This window comes from Lacerta agilis, chromosome 8 (genome assembly GCF_009819535.1).
Source record: "Lacerta agilis isolate rLacAgi1 chromosome 8, rLacAgi1.pri, whole genome shotgun sequence".
NCBI lineage: Eukaryota > Metazoa > Chordata > Lepidosauria > Squamata > Lacertidae > Lacerta > Lacerta agilis.
Window position 1 is genome coordinate 28,836,588 of NC_046319.1, and position 26,250 is coordinate 28,862,837.

Sequence of the window (26,250 nt, forward strand, 5' to 3'; positions counted from 1 at the left end):
GGCATAAGCAAACTCCATCCCTCCAGATGTTTGGGACTACAATTCCCATCATCCCTAGCTAACCAGGACCAGTTGTCAGGGATGATGGGAATTGTAGTCCCAAACATCTGGAGGGCCGGATTTTGCCTATGCCTGCTGTAGACTCCTGGTGTTGAATGAGGTCGGGGTAGGGACAGACACAAGACAGGTGTTGTTGATGGCCTACGACTCCCATTACGGCCCCGACCATTGGGTCACAAGGTCCCCGTCCCTAGCTTAAGCCAAAAGGCTGTCTTTTCTTGATTTTTTTTTGGGGGGGGGGCATGATGGAACCTTGTTCAAACTTGGGCGGGGGAGAAACCCAACCTTTAAAACAGAGTGGAGAACCTGTGTCCTTGCCTGGACGTCATTGGACTCCAATTCCCATCGGCTCCAGCCAGCATGGCCAACGGGGCAGAGACAATGGGAGCTGTAGTTCAACGGCACCCGCAGGACACCACGTTGGCTACCCCTCCGCTTTAGATGCAATGGGAGACATTCAGAGCCAGACTCGTTAATAGCAACTTTATTGGTTTCACTGGTGCAAATTCATGATACGGAGCAGAACTGTGTAATGCGTTCCCCCACCCCTCTAAATTTTACAGTAACGAAGGTTATACATAGAACTATATAGAGACCACAATTCATCTATTACTTTTCTCCTCCTCCTCCTCCTCCTCCTCCTCCTTAATACTATGCGGAAATAAAGTTTCCTTGATAAATATCGCCCTGTGCACAATGACTGGCCCTCCACCATGGGTCACAGAGCCTCCATATGCAAAATATAACTTCTGAATTTAATTTTTAAGCGTGGTGCTTTACAACTCCAAAAACATGCATTAATATATTCTAGTTTTTAAGAGGGGTGGGGGAGGGATAGGAGGGAAGAAAAATCTGACATAACCTCGGGGGGTGGGGAAGGGGGAAAGGGGTAGAAGCAGAATCCAAACTATAAAGAAAATGAAATCTCTCTGTAAAAATTAACCAACACCCACCCACACACACCCTACCTTTTAACACTTGCAGGTGGAAAGCCAGGTAAAGACATTAAAGGGTTCTGAGCTGGCTGGGGGGGGGGCAGAGAAGAGAAGTGATCTAAGACAAATTGGAATGCAAGAGAAAGGGGGAAAGAGAGGCAGGGGGAGGCATTGCCACATGGATTTTATTTATTTATTTTTTTAAAAGGAAGGAATGACTTCAGCCATGCTAATTTTTCTGGTGGTCTACAGAGCTGCTGGTCCAAGAAGTTGGGGGGGGGGGAAACCTGGTAGAAGTGGTGAACGCAAGTGCTTGGAAGCAAAGCGCTGAACACGTCGCACATACATGCCAAGTACAGAAACGAAAGCAAAAAAAGGAGGGAGAGAGAGAGAGCGCAGGTAGCCTAACTTGGCACTTCCGAAAGGCACAAATCTATGAAACTCTAGCATCGCCGTAATAAAAACAAAACCCAGGTACTGTGTTGTAAATGGAAAGGTGATCCGGTTGGGTGTGGTGCAAACGCACAGGAGGTTCCGCCCCCCTATATGACCAGCCCTTCGTAGATGGGGCCCTCCGACTCAGGGGACTCTCTCCTCGAGCGCAAGTGCTCCAGCGTGTTGTGAAAGTGTTTGTTGATCTGTTCCGTTTCCTCGGTCGATTCAAGGTTAGGGAGGTCTTCCCGGATTTTCTGTATGAGCTGATTCAAAACCTGAATTGTCACCTGAGAAAGAAAAAGAAGCAACGAAGCCCGGTGGGGGGGGGGGAAGCAGGAAGTCAGAACCTTTGATCAAAAGGAAGAGAGCAATGTATATAACAAAGGCAGGATGCAGAAGACAGCTGGGTTTATTAGTTCATGGAACTGGCCGCCAAACTGAATCATGCAGCGGTTCCTGCCCTGCAATCTGCTTTGAAAAACTGCTCTATAGAAACAGATAAAATAAAATAAAAAATATTCTGGGTGTTTCCCAGTGAAGAAATCGGTAGCTGCAGATAAGCTACCCTGCAACTATTTTTCCTCGCAGTGCTACTGGGACTAAGATGATCAGGGGTGGTATTCAACTACATAATTGTGATAGCATAAGGATTAGCTCCAACAGGGACCCCCCTCCCCCCCAAAAATGCTTCTCCCCTCCATACCCTGCAGTCCCCTAATCTGGCTCTGGAGGGTTGGGGGAGTCCCCAGGACAGATTAGGGGGTGGCACAGGGGGAGGGCACAAGGCTCTGCTGCACATGGTGAAATCCAGACACCGGTGTAATATTTTGCCTAGTGCTATGTTGAACACAACCCTAAGTAACTACATAAATCAGGGATAGGGAATCTGCAGCCATCCATATTGTGTTGGACTCTGACTCCCATCATCCCCAGCAACTGGACACACACACACACACACACACACACACACACACACACAGCTACTCTCTAGGTCTGCAGCCACACTGCAAAACAGCTCCACAAGGCAGGAACTTGCTGCTAGTGTGGGTGGAGCGCTTAATGCGTTCCCTCCATCACAGCTGCTTTTCCCATGCAGGGTCTTCAACAGGCTTGTGAAATACTCCACTACTATTCAGAGGAAAACACGGAGCTGTCAGGCTTCCTTCACATATCTAGTATTTATTTAGACTGGGGGGGGGGGGGCTGCAGTCTTCCAGGTGTTGCTGGATTCCAATGCTCATCTGTCCTAGGCAGTTTGGAAGGCCAACAGGCAGGGATGATGGGAGTTGTAGTTCAGCAACATCTGGGAGGCCACTGGCATCCAAGCCCAGCCTTCCCCACTGAGAAGACCTCCAAACACACGTGCTGTTTCGGCACTCTTCCACTTACCGCATCGTTCTCTTTTTCGTAGAAGTAGATGTATCTGTTGAGAATTTCTATGAAGAGCTGGACTTGGAGAGAGGGGTCCATGCACTGATTTGCTATTTTTAATGCCTTTTTCAAGCACTCCATGACTCTCTTCCCACCGTGGAGCTAAGCACCAAACAGAAAAGAGCTGGTTAGCATCTCCTATATATCCAGTCTTACTTTCTTGGAGCATAACTCCCGTTCCTGCCCTCACCCCACTGCAACTGCAACTCAGCCAGCAAGTTCCACTGCACGCAAGTAGCTACACGGTCACTGTCACCACCAACTTGCTTTCCCACCTCCAACTTCGAGTATTTATTCGGCTTAGCCCAGCCATATTCAACAGGGCTCTTTCCCAAGAAGTTATTTCATTTAGTACAGGAGTGGGGATCCTTTCTCAGCTTCAATGTTCACCTCGGCCCATGAAGTTATCCAAAGCCAGAGGCGCCACATTCCTTTCCAGAGAACCTGGTGAGGGCCACATGCCAGCACTAGGTGGGACCGGAGTCAAAAGTGGGCAGAGGAACAAAACATAACTTGGTAGAGTCCTTGAGAGTTCAAGGACACATTCTTCCCAGGCAAAAAACACTCAAGAGGAGAGTGTGGAGGAAGACTGGTGAAAAGTGTAGTCTGGGGAGAGTCCCAACGGCCAGAAAGAGAAGCCACGAGGGGCACTTTTGGTTCCCTACCCCTGACTGAAGCACATTTCGATTCCCATCTTGCTTCCATCATGAAACTCAAGGCAGAGAATCCCAACAGGCTATCATAGGGCTGGGAGAGATATTGGTCTGAAGTCCATATTGTGATATCGGTTTCATAATTTTTGACCGGGGAATATATCACAAATCATGATGTGTGTTTGGGATGGACGATATATCGTCCAAAACCGATTTGAAGTCCATATTGTGACATCGGTTTCTTAATTTCTGACCGGGCAATATACTGTGAATCATGATGTGTGTGTGTGTGTGTGTGTGTGTGTGTGTGTGTGTGTGTGTGTGTGTGTGCTATGCAAAATCACAACATGGGGAAAACCGTGAAGCAAGCCAGCGCCTCTACACAGCTCCATCCTTATTTCAGACACTGTGATATATCAGTTTATCGCAATGTTTAACTGGTGATATATCACGATGTTGAAAACCAGGTATCACCCAGCCCTAGAGTCTGTCATCCAGGCATAGATCAGACTCACGCCTGCTTAACTTTAGACCACAGAATCAGAGAATGGCGGAATTGAAAGGGACGCAAGTAGTCATCTATAGTCCAACTCCTGCAATGCAGTAATGTCTTGGGACCACGCAGAGGACCACAGCCCTCGGCACACGGACAACCCCTCAAATCCAAGTCAGAATCAGCACTAGCAAGGTTGGGCAGATTCTGGGACAGGAGCCCACTCCCACCCCACCCCGGGAGCAGGGCCAGGCAGCTGCTGTGCTTCCTGGAGCTGATGGAAGAGCTGCGGTCCAAGTCACTCCCTCACCTCCTCTCCGTTCTTGTCCATGTTCCGGCCGGACCAGAAGAGATGGGCGCAGGTGCTGACAGCTCGGCACTGATCCGGCTTCTTCAGCAGCTTGGAAGCCGCCAGGGCGCACTGGGTTCTCAGGGGCTCGTGGTTCTCCTCGCCAAAACATTTCATCCGCTCGAATGTCCCAATTATCAAGGTGATTGCAGCCAGCTGGGCTTTTGAGTCACTGATTTCGTCTTCGTACAGAGAGAACGCCTGATTCAGAAGACAAATGAGAGAGGCAGGGAAGGAGGGAGAGAGGGAGGGATGGACAGCCGGAAGTTTTGATTACTGGCTTTGTGGCAATTCCTGGCTTTCACAAAAACAAACAAGCGAAGAAAGCTAGAGCTCTCAGCTCCCTGGAACACGAGAGAAGGGGAAGTTCAAGACGACTTACTACAGCAGGAATGGGGAATCTGTGGCCCTGCAGTTGTTGCAACTCCCATGATACCTAGCCAGCAGGAGCAGTGCTCAAGGATGATGGAAACTGTAATCCAAAAACAGCTGGAGACCCAAGTTTGGGAAACCCTGGCCTATACACCACTTTTGTCTAGGACAAGACTAACCCAGGTGTTTTATAAAGTTGATGCGAGTTCTAATATTGTCAACTTTTCTTAGTGATCGTGTCATTGTTTTCTCTTTGGTAAACCACTTTTGAGGGTGGTGGTTGTTGTTGTTGTTTTATAATCCAGCGATGTACAAATTTTATGAAATAAATAAAAGTGTTTGCACGGCACTTTGGAGGACGAAGTACTTCTCTGATGTCTTGATGCCATGCTTCTGGCCAGTCTCCTAGCACACTGTCTAGTAGCACATCTTGCTCTGCTTCGTAGGACCAAGTTCAGTTGGATCTCCTTGCCAGGAGGGCCTTTTGCGCTTTTCAGGGAGAGCGGGGAATGGCTGAGCACCTGATTCCCATGTGCGAAGTCTCTGCTTCAGTCCCTGAAATCTCAGGATATTAAAAGGGTCTCAGGCAGCAGAGCTGAGGAAGCCACCCGGCTTAAGATCCAGAAAAGGAGATACCAGTGAAACACTTGCGTTAAGTCTGGCTCACTTAAAGGCATCTTCCTACATTCACTGTATTCAAGTTTTTCACACACATTTCCATTCCATAGAAAGGAAGGACTGAGCTAAGAAAACCAAATATAGTCCATCCATTGCAGACATCCTACATAGGACTTTGAGAAAACAGGCGAGTAAGGAAGGGGGGACATGATAGAAGTTTATAAAATTATGCATGCCTTGGAGAAAGTGGATAGATTAAAAAAAAAATCCCTCTTTCCAGCTACACTGGTGACTGGGAGTGGCCGCCGAGACCATATAACACCGGTCCTGAAAGACTTATATTGGCTCCCAGTACATTTCCGAGCACGATTCAAAGTGTGGTGCTCACCTTTAAAGCCCTAAACGGCCTCGGCCCGGTATACCTGGAGGAGTGTCTCTACCACCCAGACACTGAGGTCCAGCTCCAAGGGCCTTCTGGCAGTTCCCTCACTGCTAGAAGTGAGGTTACAGGGAACCAGGCAGAGGGCCTTCTCGGTGGTGGCACCTGGCCTGTGCAACGCCCCCCCAATCAGATGTCAAGGAAATAAACAACTATCTGACTTTTAGAAGACATCTGAAGGCAGCCCTGTTTAGGGAAGTTTTTAATGTTTGATGTTCTATCATGTTTTTAATATTCTGTTGGGAGCCGCCCAGCCAGATGGGTGGGGTATAAATAAATTATTATTATTATCATCATCATCATCATCACTAGAACTCATGGACGCCCAATGAAACTGGGTGCTAGAAGATTCAGGACACATAAAAGGAAGTACTTTATGCAGTGGACGCTTAATCTACAGAACTCATTCCCGTAGGAGGCAGTGAGGGCCACCAACTTGGATGGCTTTAAAAGATGAATTCATGGAGGGCTATTGATAGCTACTGGTGAGAACAGGATGCTGGACGAGGTGGGTCATTGGTCTGATCCAGTAGAACACAAATTAGGTTCTTATTCAGTTAAGGCTCTTGATCCGGCACAGGGTTCAAACCCATGGACTAAGCATGTGTGCAACTCTGTTATCAGACCAGTCTACACATCGAACTTTTTGGAAGGAGTGGGAAGAAAAACCTTTGCTGAGCAGCCCACCTGGGACATGAATTCGTAAGCCACCGTTTCATGGTTCTCAAACCCGATCTCTCCTGCCGCCAGCGCCCCCTGGAGGAACAGCCGCAGAGGGAGCTCTGCCAGCTCAGCCTTGATCAAAGCGCTGATCGTCTGGTGCGCAAACGAGAAGATCTTCTGGCATTTCTTTTCCCATTTGTCATCCTAAAAGCGGGGTGGTGGGGTGGGGGGAGACACCCCAAGACATCAAAGGAAAATACTGTGTCAAAAAAGTACGACAGAAAAAAAGAAGCAAACTTGGTAGACAGGACCAAGAAGAGGGCTCCACTTAACATTTCCGCATTATTTGCAACAAGAACTGGAATTCCACAACCTGAACAAATTACGGAAAACCCAAATCTGTGAATATTTATATCCCACCAGAATGGAACCAGAGATGACAAAGGTTCCAAGACTCAAGGAAGCAGCTTTTTGTTCTCGCTCTATTCCACGTGGGAGGCAGTTCCTGAAAGTTTTAAGATATCTAACCCTTGATCACTTAATATGTCTCCCTCTCTCTTTAAGCACTTCATCTCTTGCAGCTTGCCATTTTACTGTCCTCTTACTCAACTTTTTCTACCCAAACCCCATCTAACGGAGGATAAAGGCCACTAACGGCTGCTAGCAATGATGGCTATGCTCTGCCTCCCCCCTTTTGGAGGCAGCAATGCTTCTGAATACTAGTAGCTGGAAGCCACAGGAGAAGAGAATGCTCTGGTACTTGAATCCTGCTTGCAGGCTTCCCAGAAGAGGCCTCTCTCTGGTTGGCCACTGTGAGAACAGGATGCTGGACTAGATGGGCCACTGGCCTGGTCCAGCAGGCTCTGCTTCTGTTCTTAAGAGAGGAAAAACCTGTCAGGATTTGCATCTTGGGCTCAGTTCACTCACCACTTTAGAATTCTCCTTATAGCGGAAAGCGAGCTGGTAGGCAGCGAAGACCAAGGGGGGCAACGTGAAACGGATGCGCTGGTTTCCTCCCGCGCCAAAGTGTTTCCGGGCAGTGTTTAAAATCTAAATCAAGACAATACATGCATCACACGACGATGATATGTCCATAACTTTGATGGGAGGCAAGATGGCGCCACCCCCCACCCCATTCAAAGAAACACAACACCCTGCTTTATGAACTAAATAACATGCATCAACCTGGGTTTGGAAGATCCCTGCATCACAGGGGGTTGGACTAGAGGACCCCGGGGGGGGGGGGTACCTCCCACCTCTACAATTCCACGATTCTACCAAGTCAGCAGGCAATCTTATTTGCATGCACGAGAGAACGATGGCTACGGAGGAACCACAGTAGCAAAGCGGATTCTTGGCATGCAGGTTCAATCCTCAGCACTTCCAATTTAAAAGAAGTATCAGGTTTACTTCCTTCACACAGTACAGAGTTAAAACTGTGGGGCTCCAACCCACAGGAGGTAGGGATGGCCACCAACTTGGATAGCTTTAAACGAAGATATGACAAATCCATGGAGTGCGGGGCTATCGAGGGCTGGTGACTATTGCTCTGCCTCCACAGTTAAGAGGCAGCAAGACACATAACATAATTCTAACTACTTCTTAAGTTTAAAATAGGATATAAGAAGTAGTTAGAATTATGTTATGTGTTATGTTATCTTCAGTATTGTTAGAAGATAGTTTAAAATAGGATATAAGAAGTAGTTAGAATTATGTTATGTGGAATTTATTAGGATTACAATAGAGTTAAATATGGATTAAGGTTTATAGTGGTAAGATTAGATGAGAAAGAAGATTTTACAATGTTACAAAGTTACTAAAGAGGATTAGAAATGAATGCAGAAGAGAGGATGTGAGGAGGTCCCAATACAATGCGATGAATATGAAAAGATAGTTAGATTTTTGTATTTTTTGTAGTTTTGCATTTTGTAATTTTGTATTTTTGTATTTTTTTGTAGTTTTGTAGTTTTTGTTGGTTGTTGTTTTGTTGTATTTTGTATTGTTTGTGTTATTGGAAAATTTAATAAATTTCTTATTAAAAAAAAAAAAGAGGCAGCAAGACTTCTGAATGCCAGTTGCTAGGAATCACAAGTTTTGCGCTCAGGAGTGCAAAGCAAGGGCCACTAGGGGGTGTGGCCAAGGAGAGGGTGCGTGGCCTGGGGAGAGCCCCAAGGGTCAGAAAGAGTGGTGTTTTTGGGGGGGGGCTGCATTCAACCCCTGGGCCTAAGGTTCCCCACCGCTGAACTAGATGAGAAAGCATCTCTTTGAAGCAGCCCCACTCCAACACTTTAAAGAAGCCATACCAGGTACTGCTGATCAGGATCGTCGGAACGGAGGAGGTGAATAAACCTGCCCACGAGGCCCTGTTCGTCTGCAAAATCCTCGGGGTCTGGATCCTCAGCCGGCTGGTCTGGCTGGTCCTGGATCAGCGTCGACACAAGGTTCATGATGGCATCCACCTGCAGGAGGCAAAGGATAAGGGCAGTGAGGCCCAGCCCATGCTCCCTGCAGCTCAGTATGCGACGCATACTGGCCTGGATCCAACAGCCACGAGCCAAAAGGTTTTAGGCAGGCACCGAAAGGAATGCAAGCAAGGTATTCATGTCAATGGGCAGGGGGCAGTTCTGGAGTGCGGGGTGCTGCCAACTCCATTACACTCTTTCCCTACCTGGTCTTGGGAGACGATTTCCGTGTTGTAATCCAGCACATTGCTGAGCACGTAGCAACTCATGCTCTTCCTGGACTCGTAGTCGAAGTACTCAAAGAGCGGGTGGAAATGTTTCAGTTTCAAGACAGTCAGGACATTGTTGTAGGTGTCGACCGGGATCTTCAAAAGCCTTGTCAGCTCCTTGGATACGGCGCTGCTTGTGGCGATGCTGAAAAAAAGAAATTAAGAATTAAGCAGGCAACAATGCATTGGCATGCATCAAGTTTCCTATAGTTTAGGACACAGGTGAAGCAGAGGAGGGATCGGGACCTGTTGGTAGATTTCTGGGTGGTTTTCAGCAGAGCAGCAAAGGATTTCTTGACTCCCTGCTGTTTTCATAACAGGAACAAAATGGCTCCACGCCCCCAAATTGTATTACTGAAATAAAGGACTCCTAGGAGTAAACCAGGAGTAAAAACATGAGTATGGAAATGCTGTGAGCTCTCTGGTACTCTCACAGAATTGTAGAGTTGGAAATGACCCCAAGGGTCATCTAGTCCAACCCCCTGCAACGCAGGAATGGCAAATCAAGTTTCCCTGACAGATGGCTGTCCAACGCCTGCCTTAAAACTGCCAAGGAAGGAGAGTCCACCACCTTCCAAGCTAGTCTGTTCCACTGTCAAACAGCTCTTAAACCTCAGAAAGTCCTTCCTAATGTTTAGTTGGAAACTCTTTTCTTGTCATTGGTTCGGGTTCAACTCTCCGGAGCAGCAGAAAACATGTTTGCTCCATCTTCCCTGAGGCAACCCTTTGGATATTTGAAGATGGCTGCACTACCACCTCCCAGACTCCTTTTCTCCAGGCTAAATATCCCCAGTTCGGTTTCATAAACCAGTTCCCCTAGGCTCAATATTTTTTTTTCACTTCTACTTCATTTCTTTTGCCGCAGGAGCCTCTCGAGGGCCATTTGGCTTCCGGAGAAAAACAACAAATGGATTCCACCCCCTGGCCCCGCTTTTGGAAGCTGACATCTCAGAAAAACCGAGAGAGAAAACGGCAGAAACAGATCTAGAAGCAAAGTGATATTTGCCCAATGCAAACATTTAGACCTCCTGTAGTCAAGGTTCAGCCATTCTGCAACAATTCATTGCTAGGACAGAACCATCTGCTGCACTTGGACGAAAAAGAGCGAGGCCAATTTATCCAGGCAGACTTAATTGGTTTCGGTCCCCTTCCGCCCACCACCCCCAATTAGCGGGCAGCGCAGCCTGCTCTGCCGCGAGCCAGACGGCCTCCACTCACTGCTCCAGGTTCAGCTTGTTAAAGATCTCCACCGTTGTCTCCAGCACTTTGTCGACATAGTCAACACGATCCGGGTAGCACTTCATCGCCAGGTTAATGAGAGAGACCTGAAGCGACACCACGTCCTCTGAAGGCATATCTTGTCTAGACTGGAGTTTCGGACACCGCAGGGAAAATAAAGAGGAGATATGCACGTCAGGCGTCTGCAGGAAGGGCACTTGCATTTATTATACTTATAATTCACACAGAGACACAGGGCAGCATTGGTTGGGGGGGCGGGACAGGTGCTCTCTCCTTCAGACACTGCTCAGGCTCAGGGTTGTGCAACCTCTGCAAGTTGTCCAGTCAAGGGCCTACACGAGATTGGAAGAGGCACTCGTTCGGAGACTCCTTTGTATTCCCAAATGCATTCTTAACACACACAAGCACTGCTGAGGCACTCAGACAGGTGTGTAAGGGTGCAAAATGGGTTGGGGGTGCATAAAGTGAGTCCCAACACCAGCTCCTCCGTCCCAACCTTTCTGCATTATGCAATCAGGGACCCTAATCGCAGGGAGGATTTTCATAGAATCACAGAACTGTGGAGTTGGAAGTGCACCCAAGAGTCATCTAGCCCAACTTAGAACAGTGTTTCCCAAAATTGGGTCTGTTTTTGGACTACAACTCCCACCATCCCTAGCTAGCAAGACCAGTGGCCAGGGATGATGGGAACTGGAGTTCAAAAAACAACTGGAGGCCCAAAGTTTGGGAAACACAAGCTTAAAGGCATCTTTCAGATTTTCCCGTGCAACACAAGGAAGCTGGGATGGAGCTAATAAATAATAATAATAATAATAATAATAATAATAATAATACATTATTACTTATACCCCACCCATCTGGCTGGGTTTCCCCAGCCACTCTGGGAGGCTTCCAACGAAAGATTAAAAATACATTAAAACATCAGTCATTAAAAACTTCCCTAAACAGGGCTGCCTTCAGATGTCATCGACACGCTTTCATTGGGAGCAGGAAACCTCTGGACTGCGGGCCATATCTGGCCCACCACACCTCCCCATTTGGCCTGCAAAGTTGTTTCAGGTAAGCCACACACCCCAGCCCTACACCTGATGTCATGCACGACACCAGAGGTGGGGAAAGTAGCTGCCGCTTCGAATCATCTACAAAGCCCACTGCGAGCACCAGGAGGAGACCCAGCCCAGTAGCCACTTTTGACTTGGACCAGCCAATCGTCAGACTCAGCAGCTGCGCTTGTGGACTACCCAGAGTAAGTCCAAGTTTTTTTAAAATCCACTGAGGGAAGTGGCCAAACTCTCCACTTACCTGTATGACGGTAGCAACCTGCTGGGAGAAAATGTCGAAGAGCTTAATATCAGCAGGGATCCCTGGCCCATCCTCTCGGTGAGCAAAGAGCGCAAGCCTAAAGCCGTGGAAAGGAAGTTTGGGGAAATGTGATTTGCAGGCCAATCCTACTCATAAGCAATACTGACCGAAGCTCTTTCCCAAGTCAGGGTGCTTGAGAGTTGGGGCATTAGCACCTACTTCCTCTCAAAGCAAAATCTAGATTCCTAGAGCGTACGGACACCCCACATTTAAAAAATATCCAAAGCCCATTTAAGAGCACATTGCTTCCACCGAAGAATCCTGGAAACCGTAGTTTGTTAAGAGTACTGGGGATTGTAAGTCTATGAGGGGGAACTACACTTCCCAGAATTCTTTGGAGCGGGAAATCAGTGTTTCCAGTGTGTGTTGAATGCACTTTAAATGTATGGGGAGCAGCTGCCTTATGTCTCCTAGCCCCTGTGGGCATTACATCTGGGAGGCAGTACGTGTGGCCCTTCAGATTCTTGGACTACAGTTCCCATCATTCCTGACCCATTGTCCCGGATGGCCAAGGCTGATGGGAGTTGGAGTCCAAAACTGTAAGCACTCCTGAAGCTTTGGAGAGCTTGAGTCAGAGATGCAAATCTTCCTGTGCTGCTCGTTCTACCGCGGCTTGCATAAAACCTTTATTGAACCCATATTACCAAATCTGCCAGGGCAATCATTTTATGTCCTTCTGCTTGGATCAACATGCATTTATACCCCTGAGTACGGCCAAATATTGTGCTGCAGTGAGCGAAACCTGCCAGAAACTGATCCCAGACACTTTGCAAACATTTTGGTCTTTGGCTTTTGAGGCAGGATTACATCTTTTAAGTTGACGATGCCCATCTAATTTTTACTCCGGGTTATTATTTATTTATTTACTTATCTGTCATTTCACATTTATACACCTCTTGACTGAGAGAAAGAAAGAATAAACAAACCTCAAAGAGGTTTACAAAAATGATAAAACAATAAATTCAGTAAGAAAAATGTACACCAATTAATTTAAGACATTTGAAAAGGTAAAACAACTACAGACCAAAAACAGATTAAAACTCACATCAACTTTCCAAACATCTGTGTCTAAACAAACCTGTTTTAAAGGTAAAAGGTAAAGGACCCCTGGACAGTTAAGTCCAGTAAAAGGCGACTATGGGGTTGCGGTGCTCATCTTGCTTAAGGTTGAGGGAGATGGCGTTTGTCCACAGGCAGCTTTCCGGGTCATGTGGCCAGCGTGACTAAACCGCTTCTGGCACAACAGAACACCGTGACGGAAACCAGAACGCATGGAAAGGCTGTTTACCTTCCTGCCACAGCAGTACCTATATATCTACTTGCACTGGCGTTCTTTCGAACTGCTATGTTGGCAGGAGCTGGGACAGAGCACTCTGTTGCGGCAATTCAAACCGCCGACCTTCTGATCGGCAAGCCCAAGAGGCTCAATGGCTTAGACCACAGCGCCACCTGTTTTATCAGGCACCAAAAAGGGTACAGTGAAGGCACCTTCCTAGGGTCAATAGGCAGGGAGTTACAAAAATTGAGTTCTTACTTTATTTTGCCTTACTTTATTTTGCTCTATTTTACTCTTGTTATACACATTTCGATAATGTGTTTTATGTGCTTTCTAGGGCGCTGATTTCCCGCTCCAAAGAATTCTGGGAAGTGTAGTTCCCCTCATTTTGTCACTGACCGTTAACAAAAAAGATTTGCTTTGCTTCTGCTATGGCACTCAAGGCAGCATGGGAGGGGTCCCCAGGTGTTTTCCCACCTAGGCACTGACCAGGTACAGACCTGCTTAGCTTCGGTCATAAGTGATACAGGGGGAGAGGGGCAAGTGCCCCCTGCCAACAAGGAGCTCATCTCATCACTTGCCCCCCATTTCTGATCACCTGTCATTGGCATACACTGCTATTTTAATTTCTTGCCCACCTAGAAATATATTTTGCCCCTCCTGTGCCACCCCAGATTATTTGTTTCCCCCTGGTGCCGCCACTGGCTTCCGAAGGTGGCCAGGTCACAGGCCTTCAAAACCCAGGTCTGTGCAAGCTTAACCACAGGAGATTTAAGCCAGCAAGCTGAGCAAGCCAGTCTCTCCCTGCATTAGAGACGCTAGCTGCCAAAAGGATGAACTAGGGGGAGGGGGTGGGGAATCTGCCAAGCGCTGGGCTTTTAACACTGGAATCAGAGAAATAAATAGATGGTTTGCACCCGCATCTCTCGCCATTTCAAGCTGCAGAGAGGACTGGATGTTCCAGAGAAATAACCGGGGGAAACGCTCAAGCGAGAGAGTACGAAAAGTCACCCAAAGGTTGCCTGCTTCACGTTGTACAAAGGCTCTTCCCAAAGCAATGCAAACCTGCGTGAGTCAGAGAGGTCATCAAAGCAAAGCCGCCTCCAAACAAACAGGCGCTCCGCTCACTCCGAGCAGCTGAATCACCCATTACTCCCACATAAATGCACAGCTTCTCCCTGCCCGCCATGCAAAAGCAAACTTTTGCCAATATTTAAAAGGCAATCAGCTTTATAAACACAGACACCGAAGCAACCATACACAGTTCTCGGAAAGATGCTAATAACGCTGCCATCCGAAAAGATAACGAGTTTGTATCCAACGCTAGACAGACCTACTTGGAGTAGAAGTGCATGAGCATGACTTAACTGGGGTCCATTCATTTCAGTAGGTCTACTCTGAGTAAAGCTTAGCTGGATGCAACCAACAACTTAAAAAGAGGTGTCTGGTGGATCAGGCCCATGGCTCATCTAGTCCAGCGTCCTGTTCTCACAGCGGCCAACCAGATGCCCGCAATGGGAATCCAGCAAGCTGAACCAGAACACAAGAGCCCTCTCCCCTCCTGAACTGGCATTCAGAAGCATTGTTGCCTCCAACCATAGCTATCCATCTGCCGAAAGGGAACGGAGAAAGGCAAGAGAGAATGGCAGAACTCTAGCTTGGAAATCTCCCAAACCACCATGCCAAAACCTGCAAAACAGGCATGGCTGAGTAGCTTAACAATCCGTGTGAAATTCAACCTTCCTGTTGCCTCTATGCATCTTATTTCTTCTGCCCTCCAAGCACCCAAACCCAGCAATACCGTTTTCTGACAACAGCACATGCCCCAATCCTGTTGGCAAGCTGTCGGCATGGACAAGAGCCTTTGCTGGGTTTCAGACATCCTTCCCTCCTCCCTATCTTCCTCCCTGCCAACAGCACACAACTGCTACTGTTTAAAGCAGGGGTGGATAACCTTTTCCAGTCCGGGGGCCGCATTATCTTCTGGGTAACCTTCTTGGGGCCACATGCAAACGTGGGCGGAGCAAGGGATATAAATTTTATCTTTGCACAGTAGGCTGGTTCCTGCACACGCCCCCCACGCAGGCAAGCGAGAGGCATTACTAGACTTCGAGGGCACATTTCAGGCAGGCAAAAACACGCATGGATGATGTGAAGTAAGGGCAGTGAGGGCTGTGGCCTGGGAAGGCTCCCAAGGACCAGAAAGATATCCAGAGGGCCACATGTGAGCATGAGAACCCCTATCCTGGTTTGCCAATGCTAGATCTCTTCTGCCCCCCCCCAAAAAAATCAGATAAAACCTCATTTCCTCAATTATGATTTTGCAGAGTGGGCTCTTGAAAAGCACACCTGCTCCAGGTGAGCTTTCCACCTGACCTAACCACCTGTTTTATAATGGCTATTTAAGCAGTTTTAATTGCCATGCTGTTTTAACTGGCTTGCTTCGTCACACATTTTAATTGTGGGTATTTATTCTGATGGAATCGTTATACTGTGTATTTTAAATATGCATCTTCATGCTTTGGTTTTATACTTATAAGCCACTCAGAACTCCCTTTGGGAGTTAAGCGGCATATAGCTTAGCAGCAACATGCATTCCTCCTTTAACGAAACTTTTCCTGCAGCCCTTTTGCTCAGCCTTCACTGTGGCTCCTTCTTCTCAGTCTACTGATTACTCTACCCCTGCTTCCGCTTTCTAGTCAAACTCCCAGTCCAACTTTACTTCTTACCAACAAGACCAGCTTTCCTTTTTTTAACCCCCAACTGTGTGTTTTAATCCCAACAGAAAGCTACACTGTCTGTAAGACTTCCCTGGGTTAACTCTTGCCAGCCTCTAAAGAAAGGTTGTGAGCATTCCATGACCTCACAGGAACTCCACCAATCACTGGAAGGAATCGCACCAGTGGGGGCTTTTTTGGCTTAAAATAACAAGACTGCATGGATGGAGCAAAGGACCTGGAAACCATGAAGAGAAATTCATAACTGGGAAAAGATAGATAACCTGCTCTCCCCGGGTGCCTATCGGTTTCCTCCCCACCTGCAGTGTCATTAAAATGCTTCCTTACGCACCTGTCAATTAAAGCAATGATGATATTCTTCACATTCACATTTTGGTGCAACTCCGCACAGGCTCGTAGAAAAGGGTTCAAGGTCTGGAGGTGAAATTCATCCGGGAAGACCTAGACAGAGCAGGAAGAGTCCATTGGCTGAGCAAAGCAGGGCAATGATTTCTCTATGCTTGTCATACTTCCCACAGACTCACCACTATGCCCAGCTGCTTCCTGTTTCCTCGGCCCAGAAGAGTCCAAAGGAAGAAACACCCTGCATGCTGCTATGTATTGGCCATGCCACTTAACCAAAGCCATCTGTTATCTCCCTCTGCAGGCTCACCTGTATGATGCACTCCATGAGGTATTCCTGAGCTAAGGCATCCCTGCAGTTGACAACTTGTTCCAATATGCCGGGCAAGACAATCTGGTCAGAAGAAGAAAAAGAGCTCTGTGTCAATTCCCTCCCTTGGGCCTTCTGCAAGCTTGCCCGCTTGCTCCCATCTCTGAAATCTATTCCCCACTTAAACACTTCTCCCAGGATGCACGTACCCAGACCCTCCAAGACTCGGAAGGCTGCTTTTTGGCTTCTCCACTCCCCTACCACCATCACAGAATGCTTTCTGGAATGAGGCCTGCCTGCTGTCACCACCAAGCTTTCCAACACCAAGTTAGGACTTTCCTCTTCGCCCCGACACTTGGACTGAATGTGATCCAGCTGCGTCAAATTTATATGTTAGCGTTGCTCAGAGTTGCTGGTTTCTTTGTTTCCTGTGGAGGCTGCTGGTGGTTTTGGTACTGGTGTGTTAAATTTGATGGCTGGGAAGCACCCCCTGGTCAGCCCCAGAGGCACCATTCGCCTGGGGAGCTTGCAGCCAAGGCTGCTGTGACAAATAGCTGTGCAAGCCTTTGGGAGGCAGAAACATGAGAGGGCATCAGAGGAGGGAGGAAAGGAAAGAGGGGCAGAGGCCAGTGCTGCCTGCGGCACCCCTGACCATCACTGGCCTAGAGAAAGCCCTGTGTTAGGTGACTAACAAGCTATGACTACTGGGGACGAAATAATATAACTTTACTTTCTTCAGCTGTAATAAACTACAACTAAACCAATTCATTTTTTATTGTTGCTGTTCTTCTTATTATTATTAACAGCATATCATCACACTTTTTCATGAAAGATTAACCAGAGCAATTTACAAAATAACACAAAAATTAAAACCAAAAGAAAAATCTAAAAACACCTCCATAATGTAAAAAGGCAGGTTTAACACAACCCTCTGCACTAAAAGATAAGCAAGAAAGTGACCACAAATTTACTGAAACCCCTCCAAATTAAGGCCCAACGTCTGGCTGAAAAGGAATGATTTTGCCTTTTGCCTAGAAACAGAGATGGCACCAGGTGTGCCTGAATACAGAAGAGCATTGCACAAGCAGGGAGCCACACCTGAAAAGGCCCACTCAGAACTGGAGCCAAGCCAAGCCAATAAACCATCTCACCTGCTTATATCTCTCCACATTGACCCCTTCCAGCTGACTCAGCCGAACCAGGTTGGTTCCCACCAGGATTCTCAGCTCCTGCCTCTCACGCTCCCTCTTCTCTCGGTCACGACTGTGTCCCTGGTGCTGCATTCGCACCCAGAGCTTGTTCATCTCAGCAAAGTTCAGCAGCACAAAGTCCATGGAATCGCTGATGTCCCCAGTCGTTTCTTCGCTGTAAAGTCAAGAGAGCAAGCACTTCCTTTTTACGGATGTAAAGGAGGACAGAGAGGATATGCTTTCAAGATGAGGGTCAAATCCATTTTTAAAATAAAACAAAGCAGCATCCTCTTTGAACCATGAAGAGAGATGCTCATTAAAAAGAGCCCTCTGCAGCCTGAAGAACCCCTGGCTGGATTTAAACATGCGCTGGGAACCACTCCATTTTAACAGCCTGTGCCAGGTTAGGGAGAAAGCCGCACACCATAATGTACAATTTGCATCTCTTCCAAACAAGATGTGAATGTCCTTTTCATGGACATGAAGCTGTGCTCCTGTACATACCATAGGAGTGCTCAGCTAGGGAGGTTTTGTGCATGACAATGTATCAGGCCATGGGGTGAAGGGGAGGAAGGATCCTTTCCTTTCCAGGAAAAGTAGGCAAATACAGTAAATCAATACAAACTTAGCTTTTTTACAGTAGGCTAGTTTACACACACACACACACACACACACACCTCTATCTTCCATCCAGACAAACAAGAGTCCTTCTCAGAATTCAAGGACACATTCCACCCTGCAGAAAACACTCCAGGAGGGCAAAAGGCAGGGCCGGTGACAGCAGTGCCCTCGGTAAGAGTCCCAAGGCCAGAGAGAGAAGGCTAGAGGGGCACATTCTACCCCCGGGGTTGCAACAGAAGATCAGCTCATAATGACACTTTGGAAGGCCAAGCTATTTTGTTTCTTAAACAAGGAACGAAAGCGGCAGAATGCAACCAACTTGCAATGTTCAGCTTCCTGGGAAGCAACTTGCATAGCTGGCAGATTTCCCAAAGCAGACAGGCAACGAGTTTCCTCCTTTCTCCTGCCAACGTGTCTCCTAGCAAGCCCAACCATGACTTAAGAACATCAGAAGAACTCTGTGCAAGTGTAATCTTAAAAATAAGACTTGCACAGTTTTGCCCCTAGCAACAAGTCTGCCCCAGCAACAAGTTTTCTCCCCAGCAACAGACTTCTCTATTAGACATGCTCTGAAAGAAGTGGCTGTTACTCTGTCCAGAGCAGAGAGGAAGGAAGGATTCTCTGTACATAGTTTTTTTTTTACTTTGTTTTCCTTAGACCAGCAGTTGTATAAGTTGTAACGCTAGCTCTTCAAGTTAAATATTTTAAGCAGAACTAGAATGGGTGAGGTGTTCACTCCCAAGTGGGAATTTGCCAGCAGATGAGCTGAACTGAGAAAGACGATCCTGGAAGACTTTCTGGGCGACTCTGCAGACTGGAAAAGGAACCTCAAATGATTGGAAAACTGCACGGAAACCCTGCTGGATCAGATCAAGGGCCCATCTAATTCAGCATCTTGGGTCTCAAGAGTTGCTGGAGACTGTCTGTGCTCTGGTCCTGCTTACCAGCTTTCCATAGGGGCACTGTGAGAACAGGACGCTGGCCTGATCCAGCAGGCTCCTCTTATATTCTTAATATAGCCATCGCAGCCATTGACAGCCTTATCCTCCATGAATTTGTCTAATCTGCTTAGAAAGCTGCCCAAGTTGGGGACCATCACTGTTATCAGAGGTGAAATTGGCAGCTCCTGATTGGACTCTCCATTTACACTCCAATGTCTTCCATCTTGGAACCAAGGCAGCGCACACAGGGGTCTTAGGTGAACTCTTTTCCAGGCACTAACTGCACCTGCCTCAGCAAGGGTGCTGCTGCTGCCACCCTCAGGTGACCTCAGTCCATACCCAGGGACCAGGCAGCTTTGTTCCAGTGTCTGGCTCCCAACACACTTATGAAAGCTCCGCTTCCACCCCGCCAGCCTTCTTACTCTGTCTGTTCCCCGTCATCAGGCAAGATGTTCCGTGTGCACTGAAGGAGATAGTTGCGCAGAAACAGGCCCCTCAGAGGATGCTGGACACCACGGCACATTTCCACCAGGTCTTTTAAGATATCCTTCCTGGACTGAGGGAAGGACTTAACGTAGACAACGCCAACGGTTATGAGTAAATATCTGGGGGAGGAGGGAGGAGAAAGAGAAACCGTTAAGGATACTTAAGTGAAATCATAGAAGCAAAAGCAACCTTCTCACGCGTTGTACTCTCTGGATGTTTTGGACTACAACTCCCATCATGTGGTTGTTATGGGTGATGGGAGTTGTAGTCCAAAACATCTACCCGAGTGAGGCCATTGGATTTCAAACAATGCTCCCATCTACCACAGGGAAATTTAAGGTGATATGGAAAAGCTACTGCAGTTGCAGAAAGCAGATTATTGGTCCCAGAACGCAAGACGTCACCCTCGATTCTTATTTACTTACAGCCGCGGGATGATGTTTCCAGCATACTGCACCAGTTCATAGAGATCCGTCACCTTCCTTCCCTTGGCAAACTCATCCGTCAGGTACACCTCCAAGTAGTGTAGCTCATCAGAAATCGCCATATCTTTTCCTTGCGGTTAAGGATTCAGACTAGAGCAGCAGGTAGGTGATGTGCTGTGTGGGTGTGTGACTACCCAGAAATACCAAGGGAAAATCAGTAGCCCCGGAAGAGCTCATAATCTAAAGCAAATGAAGGGGTCAGCGGGAAGGAAGGCGCTGACATTTCAGAGGGCAAAAAGCTCCAGTCTTCAAGCAGAGATAGCTAGGCTATTAGCTGGTATCACTAAATCAAGTTCATCAATTATGTTGAATTAATTCAACTCAGTGGTTCAACTGGATTTCGAATAAATGTGCACGTAAATGTTACTATTTGGAATTTTATTATGCTCTTATTATCCCTAGTGAGTTGTGCAGGCCGCTGTTCTGAATAATGCTTTAAAAAGGGATGGGGACATTGGGGATGAGTTTGTGGAACCAAGGAGGCGGTGGCCTGAAAAGGTTTAGGAACCACTGTGCTAACCCAACCTTGAGAAATGTAATAAATAAAAAAGTTCTGGATTCCCGGCATGGGAGCAGGGGGTTGGATCATACGATGAGCAAGAAAATCGCTCCCATGGTTCTTCCATCTGCAGGTTCCAGGTTCCCTCCCTCCCTATCACCATCACCCCAAACAAGACTCAGCTAGCAGCAAGTTAAGTCTCAAGAGGATACAGAGCTCATAATAGCTCTTTGGGGAAAGCATCGAAGTCCGCAGCTCACCAAGCATGTTAGAGGCATGTTTCAGGGCATCCATTAGCTTGTTCTTGTCCTAACAGACAAAAAAACATTTAAAAGTAAGATTATTGGTTGTACATCTCATTTCCCAATTAGTCCCCCTGCCCCACCATGCAAGATGTGCACCTGGCAGTGATTGCCTTTTGTAACTTTCAGGAATATCCAGTGCTCTGGAGGTCAAGGAGCGACCTGCCAATTCACCCTTCCAGAACATCCCAAAATATAATTTTTGATATGTCTAGGCCACTATTTTGAACAGGCATTCAAAGGCAGTTTTACAGCAGTAAGATTATATCCAAAGATAAATTAAAATACAAATAAAACAGCAGAGGCTGAAATCAATGAACTGAGAAGAATAAGAAATGTAACTGTACACAGTTCTTACCAAACACCGCTTCATTTGGAAGGATTGGACCTTGACAGCTTGAATGGCTTCATCCAGAAGCTTCTCTTGCTCATCCTGAGGAGACTGCTGTGTAGTCGGCTAGGAAAAAGGGGTAAGGGAAACAGGTGATTACTTCCTGGCAAGAACATAGCAGCTGCTGCCTCAGAGAGATGTTCCACCTAGTCTATCACCCTGCTTCCCCCAACCAGAAACCCACCAGAAACCTTCAAACCCTCCTTGTAGGCTTCAAGGAAGCTACCATTCTCCCCTGCTGTGGCTCCCCAGCAATTCATTTCCACTGGCGTGCAATCTTCGAACAACGTAGGATCCCTATACCTCCGCTGCCTGATGTACATCCTTTCATTTGCTTTATTGGGCTTCATTACTGTATGGTTGGGGATCCACCCTGCAACCTTGTGGCGAAGGGCAGGTAAGGGACTTCTTAAATAAGTAGGTCTCATGGCTAAATGCCGTTTATACGGTTCCACTCCACTTGGAACAACTTTCCTTCTTCCATAATTGCAGCAGTTCAATTTGTTCTTATAACTGTATATCATACAGTTGTAACCCCACCTAGAACCTTATGGAAAGGGGCGGGGGGGTCTTTTAAGCAAATAGGCAGCAGTTGATCACCCTCTCCTCCCTAAATTCGTCTAATTCTCTTTTAAAATAATCTGAGTGTAACGGTCTAGGACCCCATCCCTCGGCAACAAATTCCTTAAGTTAATTATCCATTGTGGGAATAAGCTAATGGTGATTTCTTGTGGGACCAACACTACTGGTGATCAGTGATGGAGAATGCTGCACTTAGCTGCCCAAGAGTAGGCAAAGACAACCAGACGCTAGGATCAGCAAGGACCTGGGACTGCAGATGTAAAAGTAGAAAGCCCATTCTGGCCATAGAGAAGCACACTCTCGCCCCACCCACGGGCCAAAGAACTGAAGGCTGTGGGGATGGATGTGCAGTCTTTGTTTGCTCTGTATTGGTGCAATCCATTGTAAGCCACCATGAGGATTCCTCATCACAGTAAGTAAATAAGGTCCTGCAGAGTGTCAACACATGGGATTTTCTTCCAAGGTAGCACAAGAAAGTCCGGCCTAGAAAGGATTTCACATGTCTTGCAAAGTTTCCTTGTTTCCATTTAATGAAATGACAATACAGCCGACTTTCATAATGGCTTTATTTTTCTTGGTTACCACATTGAATGATTTACCAAAATTCTAGAGGAACTGCATTTATTTTAGTGTAGAAAGCCAATTACGGTATGTTCCAAGTATATTATTTAGAATAGTTGTACTGTGAAGCCAGACATTCGATTTTAGAAGTCCATGCTGTTTTATTCTCCCCCCCCCCATATCTTTCAGTAATCTTAAAAAATATATTCTATAGCCATATGTATACTGACAGCTAACAATCATGTAGCATTTCCCTCATTTCTTGAAAACACGCCCAACACTCTTAGTTTGTATTTTTAAAAGTGTATAATTTAAGACACATTTTCAGGACAACCTGACAAACAATGCATCATAAAACATAAAACACAGCGGAGACCAAAACTGCAAGCTTTTAAGTGTCTACATAAAAAGTAAAGCCCATTTAGTTCACTCACTCTCAGGTGAGTGAGTACAGGGTTGCATTCTAGTATTCCTCAACTTCGGGTGCCGAGAAGTTGTTAGACTACAACTCCCATCATCCTCAGCTAGCTTAGCCGATCACCAGAGATAATGGGAGTTGTAGTCCAGCAACATCTGGGGACTTAGGGTTGAAGAACACTGTCTTCACCCAGCCTTCACCGAACTGGTGCCCTTCTGCACAATTGTGCTGGCTGGAGCGGATGGGAGTTGGGAGTCCAAACTTGTGCCCTCCAGATGTTTTGGACTACAACTCCCATCAGGCCCTGCTGGCATGGTCCAGCTACTCTATGTCAAGGCCTCTGAATGTTCCCATAAGCAAAAGTGTTTCTAGCCAACACCCAAAGACCATTAGCCAGATTTGCTTTATTGTACTGTACTTTCATATTCTGGAAGCCACCCTGGAAATTCTGGTGGTGGGGACAAGTATATATCCTTATAAATAAATTAACTATATAAATTACAGTTGGTGCTGTCACTTCTGATGGTGCAGGCACCAAGAGGAAGACCTCCAATGATGGTCATAACAGCCAGCAAGGCAAACAACCACATAGAATAAGCTGACAAATTAATCATCACTCTTGGTCCAGCCATTTCAACGAGCTCTTTGGGTAAAGATAATTTATCCCTGCTCTGAAGATTATTCATCCCTACCATTTTCAAACACACTCAGAGCTTTTAAGTTCCTCAGCTCAAGATTCAATAGTGTTCCTGACCTCCAAGCATCTACCTCAATGATGGCCAAACTTGGCCCTCCAGCTGTTTTGGGACTACAACTTCCATCATCCCTAGCTAACAGGACCAATTGCCAGGGATGATGGGAATTGTAGTCCCCAAACAGCTGGAGGGCCAAGTTTGGCTATCACTGATCTACCTCAATGCCAGCTTTTCCATGCAGCTGCACAGCCTTGTTAAGTATAATGCAGTCTTCCTCAAAGTGATACTCATCAGATGTTTTGGATTACAAATCCCATCAGCCCCAGCCAGCGCTTCCAAAAGGTGGGGATGGTGGGAGTTGTTGTCCAATAATCTCTGGAAGACTTCATGTTGGCTATCCCAACACCAGAGGAAGAGGTCTCTTTGGGCTCAAAGAAGGCGCCTTTCCAACAAAAGAATGGTATGCAAGAAAGCTACCCAAATCTAGGAGTTCCTCTGTTTGCACAAACTTATGTAGGACTGGAGGGGTGGGGGATTTGCAATTAGCATATATATCAAACCTGGCTGTTGATTGAGGCAACTTTTTCATTGTTCTGATAAGGTTAACAATTTAAAAAGATTTGTCACAGTATTTGACCACTCAGATGCCCAACCCCTGATGCAACACCTAACAAGGTCTTAAGTCACGCATGATAACAAAAAAAATAGAAGATTCTTGGGTCACTTCCAAGACATGAATGGCTCTCTCACGAGCCCATCAAATTCATAACCTTTATTGTTGACCCAGATTTCACATCTGTTCCTCTCTTTTGTATGTTATTTCTGTATCTGCATATGAAGAAGTTTCCATGTACAAAAAGCCTCCAATGTAAGAGCAGGGAACCTTTGGACCGCCAGATGTTGCCAGACCCCCATTTCCCATCAGCCCTACCCTAACATCTCAGTATTTTAAGGTGCTACAAGACTCTGTACTTACTAGGGCACTACTAGGTAAGTGTGGGGCTTACTTCTGAGTAGGTTCCCACAGGATTGCAGGATTAGTGATGAAGGAAGCCACACCTGGGGCTATTTGCTGCTTCCCCTTTCTGGAAAAAGTATTTGCTAGCTAAGCAGAACCTTTGCAGTTCCACATGAACTTGAGACTTCCTTAATTCAAGTGGTCTTTTAATTTAGCAGTTTAAATTAGTTGTAGAGTGCAATTCTAAGCACACTCCTTGAAGATAATAAACCCCCACTGAGCTCAGTAGTAAACATACTTAGGGTTGTGCTCAACTTTTTTTTAAGTGTGTATTGTGGGGGTGTTAAAAATAAAATAAATGTTTTATGCTGTACACTGTCCCGAACCTGAAACAATAAAGAGTGGCATTAAAATGTTCAGTTATTATTGTTGCATTTTTTATATTGATATGCTTGTTACAGTTATATGTTCGTCCCTTTTCAGAACCAATCCCTTATAAAGCCATGGAGAAAAATAAACTTTACAGTACAAAGCACTGAGTAGTTGAAGACAGATGTGTAAGAGATTCTGAATAAGATCACCAAAATTCTCTTAAGGAAAGGCATTAGTAAGAATTTTGGCAGACATTCTCAACGCCTGAAGTGAAGGGGTCCAAAGAAATACTAACTGGAAAACTTCCACAACTGCGAGGCCACCACCAATAAGGTCTTCTGGTGAATGCTCATGAGTCTAAACAAATTCTCCACTCAGTACACAAGCACATATCCAAGTCTTGAATTACAGGCAGTATCACAGGAATGCAGGCAATCTTAAAGTAATTCATTCCCAACCAATTTAGGTGCAGCCTTCCCCAACAATGTGCCCTCCCATCAGTCCAGGTCAGCACGGCCGCGCTACCTGGGAATTACAGCCCAAAACATCTCTAGAGCAACAGTGGGGAACCTGCGCTACAACTCCCAAAGCCCTAGCAAGCATGCCCAATGGCCAGGGACGATGGAAGTTGTTCTTCAGCAACATCTGGAGGGTCAAAGGTCGCCCACACCTGTTCTAGAGGTTGAGGAAAGGCAGGCTTGGGGGCCTTAAAGGTTAATACCAGCCCTTTTGAGCTGCGCTGAGAAACACACCAGCAGTCAGCACAACTAAACACAAAAGTCGTGTCGCGTGTTCAAACCTCCCGTCCCGTTCACTTTTAGCGCCCTGACAGCTTCCTTTGGCTGCAACAGAAGTTCCCCAAGCCGTCTTCAAGATGCAGCCCCACGGAAAGCACATTACAGTAGTCCAGCTCTGCAGTTTCCTTTTGACTGCAATGCACCCAAAGAACACTTATTGATGGCTATATAAATAAAAACAATTAACTGATAAGACTTAATAGATTTAATGGGGGGGGGGATAACCACCAGCAGCCAGGCCAACAGCCTTGCCCCATAGAAAGGACTGCAGAGGAGGAGGAGGAGGAGGAGGCCTGAGCAGCCCCTCTTGCCAAGGCGACCCCCACCCACCACCCCTCTTTATCACCTTCTTTTTTTTTCTTACTCACCATAGTGGCGCGTCGCTCACTGCAACCCCCGCAGCGCTTGCAACAAACCCCGTCCTAGCTAGGCGCCTGCTCAGCCGCCCCCCCACTTCCCACCACTGTCATGTGACAAAGGAAACCCGCTCGGGACCCCGCCTCTTT

At 46.8% G+C, this 26,250-nt stretch overlaps 1 protein-coding gene across 1 annotated transcript; it reads right to left on the reverse strand.

Annotated features, from left to right (window-relative positions):
* Nucleotides 1–1,265: 1,265 nt before the first annotated feature.
* Nucleotides 1,266–26,226, reverse strand: VPS35 (VPS35 retromer complex component). The gene is made up of 17 exons (XM_033156719.1): nucleotides 26,113–26,226; nucleotides 21,329–21,427; nucleotides 20,881–20,977; nucleotides 20,110–20,233; nucleotides 19,621–19,803; nucleotides 17,598–17,811; nucleotides 16,447–16,530; nucleotides 16,126–16,235; nucleotides 11,721–11,817; nucleotides 10,398–10,546; nucleotides 9,117–9,324; nucleotides 8,752–8,907; nucleotides 7,376–7,498; nucleotides 6,473–6,652; nucleotides 4,318–4,557; nucleotides 2,820–2,963; nucleotides 1,266–1,717 (listed from the first exon to the last, which is right to left on the reverse strand). Exons 1-17 carry the CDS (start codon nucleotides 26,113–26,115, stop codon nucleotides 1,538–1,540), a joined length of 2,391 nt encoding a protein of 796 aa, XP_033012610.1. The 5' UTR covers nucleotides 26,116–26,226; the 3' UTR covers nucleotides 1,266–1,537.
* Nucleotides 26,227–26,250: the final 24 nt, after the last annotated feature.

Excerpts from the sequence above, each read along its gene's own strand:
- VPS35 (XM_033156719.1), bottom strand. Across the intron at positions 16,236-16,446 it reads TCATGGAGTGCATCATACAG|GTCTTCCCGGATGAATTTCA; the intron begins GTGAGCCTGCAG and ends TGCTCTGTCTAG. Across the intron at positions 10,547-11,720 it reads AGGTTGCTACCGTCATACAG|TCTAGACAAGATATGCCTTC; the intron begins GTAAGTGGAGAG and ends CCGAAACTCCAG.